Source organism: Scomber scombrus, chromosome 22 (genome assembly GCF_963691925.1).
Source record: "Scomber scombrus chromosome 22, fScoSco1.1, whole genome shotgun sequence".
NCBI classification, from domain to species: Eukaryota; Metazoa; Chordata; class Actinopteri; order Scombriformes; family Scombridae; genus Scomber; species Scomber scombrus.
The window spans coordinates 22,219,480-22,228,356 of record NC_084991.1 but is presented as its reverse complement, the minus strand read 5'-3'; the positions used below and the strand labels follow the sequence as shown (position 1 = coordinate 22,228,356).

The following is an 8,877-nucleotide window of genomic DNA, read 5'->3' as shown; positions in this document are numbered from 1 at the left end:
GGTTGGTGACCACTGGATGGAAGGAAGGAAGGAAGGAAGGAAGGAAGGAAGGAAGGAAGGAAGGAAGGAAGGAAGGAAGGAAGGAAGGAAGGAAGGAAGGAAGGAAGGAAGGAAGGAAGGAAGGACAGATGAAAGGAAGGAAAGAAGGAAGGACGGAAGGAAGGAAGGACAGCAGGAAGGACAGAAGGAAGGAAGGACAGCAGGAAGGAAGGAAGGACAGCAGGAAGGAAGGACAGCGGGAAGGAAGGAAGGAAGGACAGCAGGAAGGAAGGAAGGAAGGAAGGAAGGAAGGACAGGACTATTTGATTAAAAAAGTAAAGTTATAGTATATATAATATATGGATCATAATAAATAATAAACACATAAATGAATCTTGCCAATAAATAGACAATTTAATCTCTGGGACTTCATCAATTCATAAAGAAGGACATAAAATAAGTTAGTAACAAATAAGAGTTGGCAAGATGAGTAACTCAAAACATATCTTTAAACTAGATTTAAAAGCAGCATCAGGTTTGTTAAAATGTACATTTAGTATTTTTGTTGGTTTTATATCATTTGAAATGACATTTGCACCATTTTTTAACCAAAAGTAAGACTGAATGCTCCTGAAAATGTCAAATGGTGTAACCACAAAAGAATGATAAATATTACATATTTTATCACCTACAGTGTATTTAAGTGGACTTATACTAATAATGACTTCATTTAAAACATGTAAATGTTTCCTGGTCTCCATGGTTACCAGAGTAAATGTAATATTTAGAACAATTGCATTCCATTACCTTTATTTAATATAAAGTTATAATGTAAGATCATGCCAAACTAGTTGATATGGTGTTTTATTGACAATTTACTGTTTTTAAGCAAGTTGAATTATGTGGTACAAAGTTTTTATGGTTACACCACTTAGACATTTTTGCCATAATCCTCTAATATATTCTCTCAAAATGGATTAAAAGCAGAAATTTGATGCTGGGTCCACAAAAAAAGAATGTGTGCAAGTTATTCATACGTTTTTCATTGACTACAGTAATATATATAATTTATAGGTTATTATGTAATTGTTTTACTGGAGATCAAATCGGACTGTATGTCTTTAAGTCTGAGACATTAGACTCACAGGAGCTCTTGAAGTCCTTCTTCTTGGCCTTCCTCCTCATCAGCGTGCCCCGCGGACTTGTGGGATACATGTTCCTGGGCAGAGTGCTCATGTTGAGGGACGAGAGACTGTAGGCCGACATGGAGCCGGGAGAGAACGAGTGGCTGAGAGCTAGAGGAGAGACGGAGAGAGAGAAAGAGAGGAGAGGGTGAGTCTCTGAGAATAAAAAGCATCACAGTGCAGGAGGAGAGAGAGAGAGAGAGAGGGAGAGAGGGAGAAAGAGAGAGAGAGAAAGAGAGAGAGAGAAAGAGAGAGGGAGAGAAGGAGAAAGAGAGAAAGAGAGAGGGAGAAAGAGAGAAAGAGAGAGAGAGAAAGAGAGAGGGAGAGAAGGAGAAAGAGAGAAAGAGAGAGAGAGAGAGAAAGAGAGAGAGAGAAAGAGAGAGGGAGAGAAGGAGAAAGAGAGAAAGAGAGAGGGAGAGAAGGAGAAAGAAAGAGATGGAGAGAGAGAGATAGAGGGAGAAAGAGAGAGGGAAGGAGGGAGAGAGAAAGAGCGAAAGAGAGAGAGGGAGAGAGGGAGGGAGAGAGAGGGACGTACGAGGGTTGTTTGTATGGCGGTTGTGCGATCTGGCAGCTGATTGGTCGGGGTGATAGGTGTTGTAGTGGTAGGGGGGGAGGATGGGGGCGGAGCCTCCGGTCTCCCAGGGGAGGGGGCGGGGACTACGCTGCACCTTGACTGCACACACACACACACACACACATACACACGCAGAGGAGGGTGTTTAGGTTTAGGACAAGAGGAAAGGTCAGAGGTCAGGTAGCTGCCTTCATAAAGGATTACATGTTTCTGTGTAATCTTTTATGAATATATAGTAGTTATTATCTTGTTTGTGTTTTCATGTATTAAAAACTCTGCTGCGATGTGTTCAAAGACAGTTGGTGTGTTTCTGTGTCATGTTGAACTTCTGTGTGTGTGTTTATACCGTGCTGTGGTGCATTCAGGGTCTGACAAGCCTTCTGTGTATTTGTTTATACCATGCTATGGTGCGTTCAGGGTCAGTCGAGCCTTCTGTGTGTGTTTATACCTCACTGTGGTGCATTCAGGGTCAGTCAAGCCTTCTGTGTATGTGTTTATACCATGCTATGGTGCGTTCAGGGTCAGTCGAGCCTTCTGTGTGTGTGTTTATACCTCACTGTGGTGCATTCAGGGTCAGTCGAGCCTTCTGTGCGTGTGTTTATACTTCACTGTGGTGCATTCAGGGTCAGTCAGTCTATCTATGTGGGTGTTTATACCTTATTGTGGTGCGTTCAGGGTCAGTCAGTCTATCTATGTGTGTGTTTATACCATGCTGTGGTGCGTTTAAGGTCAGTCAAGCCTTCTGTGTGTGTGTTTATACCTCACTGTGGTGCGTTTAAGGTCAGTCGAGCCTTCTGTGTATGTGTTTATACCTCACTGTGGTGCATTCAGGGTCAGTCAAGCCTTCAGTGTGTGTTTATACCTCACTGTGGTGCATTCAGGGTCAGTCAAGCCTTCTGTGTATGTGTTAATACCTCACTGTGGTGCGTTCAGGGTCAGTCAAGCCTTCTGTGTGTGTGTTTATACCGTGCTGTGGTGCGTTCAGGGTCAATCAAGCCTTCTGTGTATGTGTTCCTACCGTGCTGCGGTGCGTTCAGGGCCGGTCGGGCCTGGTGTTGCGGCAGGATCTCCATGCGGACGGTCTGACAGGAAGCAGAGAGCAGCTGAGTGGCTTCAGCCAGAGAGCAAAACTCCATCGACTTCCCATCGACAGAGAGAATGTGATCTCCTGCATGCAGGGCGCCACACCTACACACACACACACACACACACACACACACACACACACACACACACACACACACACACACACACACACACACACACACACACACACACACACACACACACACACACACACACACACACACAGGAATACACACCAAAAGACACAAAGATTAGGAACTTCCACAGAAAGCTGCTGATGATGATGCTCCTTATTTAAACTCTTGTGATACGTTATCTATTTTAAAAGTGTCTTAACCCTCCTGTTGTCCTCGAGTCAAGGAAGGAAGGGAGGAAGGAGGAAGGAAAGAAGTGAGGGAGGAAGGAAGGAAGGAAAGAAGGAAGGAAGGAAGGAAGGACAGGAGGGAGGAAAGGAAAGAAGGAAGGGAGGAAGAAGGAAGGAAAGGAAAAGAGGGAGGAAGGAAGGACAGGAGGGAGGAAGGAAGGGAGGAAAAGAAAGAAGGAAGGGAGGAAGAAGGAAGGAAAGGAAAGGAAGGAGGAAGGAAGAAAAGGAGGGAGGAAGGAAAGGAGGGAGGGAGGGAGGGAGGGAGGGAGGGAGGAAGGAAGGAAGGAAGGAAGGAAGGAAGGAAGGAAGGAAGGAAGGAAGGAAGGAATGAAGGAAGGAAAGGAGGGAGGAAGGAAGGAAGAAGGAAGGAATGAAATGTCAATTTGACCCAGGAGGACGACAGGAAGGTTACACACAGAAAGTTTTATGAATGAAGAGGCTTCAGGTGGCTGCGTCCCTCCTCAGGGGTCAGAGGTCAGAGGTCACGTACCTGTCTGCTATGCTGGCTGGTTTGACTTTGTCTATGATGATGACCTGCTTGCTGCAGAACATGGAGGTGGACAGAGCAACGCCCAGGCTGGAGCCGGTCGCCTTGGCAACCTCCACCAGCAGCGGGCCCGACGCCGTGGCAACCGAGTCTGAGGGATGAAAACATGGACACACACTCATTTATTACTGAGACAATATTCTTTAATAGTTGACTTCATGGACAAAAAACAGTAAATTCCCTTTAATTCTTATATAGTATAATGTAGTGTTATTTATATATATTATATGGATCAATGATGTTTATTGTGTCCATGTGGTTTAGTTTAAATTTAAAGGGTTAAAACATGAAAATAAACGTATGAATAACTTGCACACATTCTTTTTTTGTGGACCCAGCATCAAATTTCTGCTTTTAATCCATTTAGAGAGAATATATTAGAGGATTATGGCAAAAATGTCTAAGTGGTGTAACCATAAAAACTTTGTACCAAATAATTCAACTTGCTTAAAAACAGTAAATTGTCAATAAAACACCATATCAACTAGTTTGGCATGATCTTACATTATAACTTTTATATTAAATAAAGCTAATGGAATACAATTGTTCTTAATATTACATTTACTCTGGTAACCATGGAGACCAGGAAACATTTACAGTCATTATTAGTATAAGTCCACTTAAATACACTGTAGGTGATAAAATATGTAATATGTATCATTCTTTTGTGGTTACACCATTTGACATTTTCAGGAGCATTCAGTCTTACTTTTGGTAAAAATTGGTGCAAATGTCATTTCAAATGATATAAAACCAACAAAAATACTAAATGTACATTTTAACAAACCTGATGCTGCTTTTAAAACTAGTTTTTAACATAGTTTTGAATTGGCTTTTTAATGCCTCTCAAACTGGTTTAGAAGCTCATCCAGTTCCTCTTACTGGTTCTGAAGCTAACTGGACTTTTTCTATTATTTCTTTCATTCATCTGTCGTTCTTCATCTGTTTTCTTTCATCTCAGACTCACATCAATAAAGTTTTATTTGAATATATAAGTCTGCCCTCGTCTGACCTGTGACTCCCCTTTTGTCCATTCACTTCACCCTTAACTACAGTAATAAATGGTTGGCAAGTCTTTCCTGCATCTTATATATAAATGTGCAGCGTGAGCGTTAACTGACCCATCACTGAGACGTCGTACTCGATCAGCAGCGTGGCTTCCTGCCCGCACTGCTTCAGGATGCTCATGGCCTCCGTTAGGGTGCTGCCATGGAGACGGATCCCATCGATGCTTAGCAACCTGTCGCCCGGCTTCACCGTCCCTTCTCTGGAAAAAGGGAGGGGACAGTTTTCAGTTTGTACAGAAGCTCGTGAGGGACAAAAAAGGGCAAAAAACATTCAGACAGACAGGTGGAGATCACGCACCTCTCAGCCGGCCCGCCCGGCCTTATCGTTGTTATGACGATGGGACGAGACTTGTTCCTGTCTTCATGGGCCCCACCTACAAGCAGGAAGACATTTATTTATTCATCTATTTATCTATTTACTTAATTATTTAATTTCAAAGTACAAACACACAAACAAACGTTCACCTCTGATGACGAAGCCGAAGCTGTTTCCCTCTTTGTGAAGCGTGACTTCCAAGTTCTTGAACATGACCCCTGACCCCTGCACCGCTGCAACACACCACAACAGCAACACATCAGCGTGACCTCTGACCCGCCAAGGCTTTTAAAATAAACGTGCAACTCTTTCTTAAATCGTGGCTCCCGTTTCTCGACTACTTACAGACGGGCGGCAGCTCGTACTCGACCTCCAGCACGACTCGCTCTCCGACGTTCTTCAGCAGACTGATGATCTCGTCGTGTCTGAACTTGGACAGGTTGATGCCGTTAACGGAGCGGATGTAGTCGCCCACGTTCAGCTGGTCACTCCTGCAGCGAGGGGCGAAACATCAGCTCTATGTTACTTTAAAGGGGGGTGGGGGGGGGGTTGTCTGTTGTCTATATCCTGTTCTGATGTCGGATGTTAAACAAACTTCCAAAACTTTAACATATGTGTAAATATGTGAACGTTTGCTTTGATGCTTCTTTTACAAAGTTTATTTTTACTTCTTTTATAATCTTTGTTGCTGAGGTTGTTCACATTGTCCACACACGTAGTTTGGATCTCATTCAGCTCCAAAATTTACAGATGTATCTAAGAAGTTTGTATCTCGAGAAAAGCACAAGAAACATAAAAAAACAAACAAAAAAAGAAGTGAAATCCTGCTATTATAGTTAGTTTATGTAGCCTCTGGAGCCGGAGGAAGCCGACCAATCAGAACAGAGTGGGTTCTTCTGTGGGAGGAGGAGGGGCCTTAAAGAGGCAGGCACTAAAACGGCCTGTTAATAGACAGAGGCTGAACTGAACGGCTGCATAAAGGACCAGTAGAAGAGTTTTTAACTGGAAATCATGCAAAGATATTCCATTAAACATTAATACATATAAAATATATATATGTTAAATACACTCAATCAATCAATCTTTATTTATATAGCACCAAATCATAACAAAAATCATCTCAAGGCACTTTATACATAGAGCAGGTCTAGACAAGGCTGACACGAGTGAACATTAAAAGCTTGTATTATTAATATCTTTCGTAAAGACCAAAGCCAACAATGTCTGACTCATCTGCTCTCTCCTTTGGTTCCTGCTGAAGATCTTTAAAAACTGCTTGAAAACATAAAGCATCAATATATAGACTCAGAGTATCTGATGTGTCACCTTGCAGCGATGCCTCCCTGTCGCAGGTTTGAAACCCGGGGCTTGCCATCCTTGTCGATGCCGCCTGAAACCGTCAGACCGAGCGTCGTCCCCTCCTTCTTCATCAGCTCCACCACTGAGCAGCCCCGAAACTCATCTACATCACAAAAAAGATAAAAATATTACACTGCGCAACTCAACTCTTTCCTTTAATCCTCCTTTCTTTCTTTTTCCGTCTCTACACTCTGACTCTCTTTCTCTCTCTCAGCACAGAGAGAAAATTAAATAATAATCTGGACAAAGAGAGAAGTGAAGTCATCTTCTATTCTGTCGTCCATCTATATTTTATCAAGCGCCTGAAATATTTAACAGAGGGAGAGATGGATAGAAGGAGGGATATTTCAGTGCAGAGCTGGTAAAAATGTGATGTGACCGGCCCTGAGGTGATAAAACAGAGAGTAGGATTTCATTGAAATGTTGTATTTTAATATTAACCAGGCAGAGCTTCACCCTCCTTCATTCAGACAGGATTACGATGCTTGATCTTTGACAGTGACCATCATTGTCTTCCTCTCCTCTCCTTATCTCCTTCCTGCGAAGAGGCTTTACAAAGAGCGTCAGTGTCCTTTTCAACTTTTCTAAAACATCAGCGCTGTGTCAGCTTGCTCACTATCAACCCCAAAAATCTTCGTACCAGTTCACTGCAGCAGCGGGGGAGAAACTTTTGAAAGTATTCCTCAACAAAAAGCCAGGTAACTGGTAAGAAAAACTACAACAAAGCTTCTCTCAGAGGAGCGTCGAAGTTTTGTTTAAACTATTTGTTGTCTATTTCAGATTTTACTATAAATCTAAAATAGATTTTCCCTCAGCTTTGGGAGGAAGTGTGTTTGCAGCAGAGCACTGTGTCTATCTGTAAATGTAAGTCCTACTATGAGGATGATGAGCAGGAGTTTTGCTTTTGCTGACATGATTCTGAGCCTCCAATGGCTAGTTCAGAGCTTGACCAGTCTGTCTACATGGCTTTGAAGCTCTACCAGTTCCTCTAATGGGTTGCAGATCAATAACAACATCCTTTAAATGGTTCTGAACCTTCACCAGCCTCTCAAACTGGTTTAAAACTCAAGTCAATCCTGCAACGGCATCCAAATCTCAAACAGATCCTCTGTACATCTCTGAAGCTAGCTGGAAAACCCAACTGGTTCCAAAGCTCAACCAGTTTCTTCGCCTTTATCTGACTTCAAAGGCTATACTAGTTAATTTTACTGGTTTAGAAGCTCGACAAATTTCTCTAACTGGTTCTCGAGCTATACCAGTTCATGTATGTTGATCTTAATGTCCACAGGTTTCTCCAACTGGTTATGAAGATCATCTGTATCCAGGCGGGGAGTTCCGGTCCTCTGCAATGAGGCCAACGCGGAAGTAACTTAAAACTGCATTCTATCAAAAGGCCACCAGGGGGCGACCGTTTTGGTGTCAAAAGGACTTCCGTCTCTATACAAGTCAATGGAGAATTCACCAACTTCTCACTTGATTTCTAACCTCAGTAAACGTTTTCAAAATGTGTTTATGGTCTCAATCGCTAGTTTAAAGCCTTCTTCAATGCAGTATGATGTTCATTTGGGACATTTTGGCCTCCCTGATTTTATATGTGACGATAAAGCAGGGTATGCATTAGGGCGTGGCTACGTGGTGATTGACAGGTTGATTGGTTCACAGGTTCAGGAGGGCGCCTCATGCCCCTCCTGATGCCCATATAAGTAGAATCCGTGTTTTTATTTTTCCCAGCATGCACCTGAAATTTTCAAGATGCCACTGCTCAGATCCGATACTATTGGCCTCCGAGCAGCAGTCCACAAACCAATGGGTGACGTCACGGATGTTACGTCCATTTCTTATATACAGTCTATGTCTGCATCCTGTAACAGACAACAAAGCTCAAACAGAATCTCTGAATGGCTCTAAAAGCTCTACCAAATTGTTTAAGATTATGTGGTAATGTGAGACTCAGTAATGATTGTCACTACTTTCCCATCAGGAACACATTAGCCATGAGAGAGAGGAAGGAGACGTCTAAAAGGAGACGGAAATGAATGAGACGAATTTTAAATGGTAACTGGAAAGACACAAGCTGATTTGATATGGAGGAAAGGCTTGCCTATGTTTGTCAAGAATGAAACTGACTATATATATCGTGTCCTCTAAGACATATAACCATACAGACACAGAGAAGAGCTGATGAGAACTCGCCTCTGCTTTAAATGTACCAGGTGAGAAGGAAATGTAAAGGTGTGTGTGAGGTATGTGTGAGGTGAGGTGATGCATGACTCCTTCTGGAATGTTAATAATATCCTGTAATGTGCGATGAGTCATTGCTTAGTTTGAGATTAGAGAAAAAGAACATTGGTGAAGTTTCTCCTTATGTGCATGATGCAACCCGATTTCAAAGCCTGGCTTC

The 8,877-nt window shown here is 42.7% G+C and overlaps 1 protein-coding gene across 1 annotated transcript in view; it reads right to left on the bottom strand.

Annotated features, from left to right (window-relative positions):
* Window positions 1-8,877, bottom strand: part of grip1 (glutamate receptor interacting protein 1) — a 48,571-nt gene that overhangs the window by 16,087 nt on the left and 23,607 nt on the right. Inside the window, 9 exon segments of the mRNA XM_062443442.1 lie at window positions 1,125-1,274; window positions 1,699-1,836; window positions 2,756-2,925; window positions 3,678-3,825; window positions 4,856-5,001; window positions 5,100-5,175; window positions 5,267-5,350; window positions 5,463-5,608; window positions 6,444-6,609. Coding sequence (XP_062299426.1) covers window positions 1,125-1,274; window positions 1,699-1,836; window positions 2,756-2,925; window positions 3,678-3,825; window positions 4,856-5,001; window positions 5,100-5,175; window positions 5,267-5,350; window positions 5,463-5,608; window positions 6,444-6,609 — 1,224 coding nt within the window.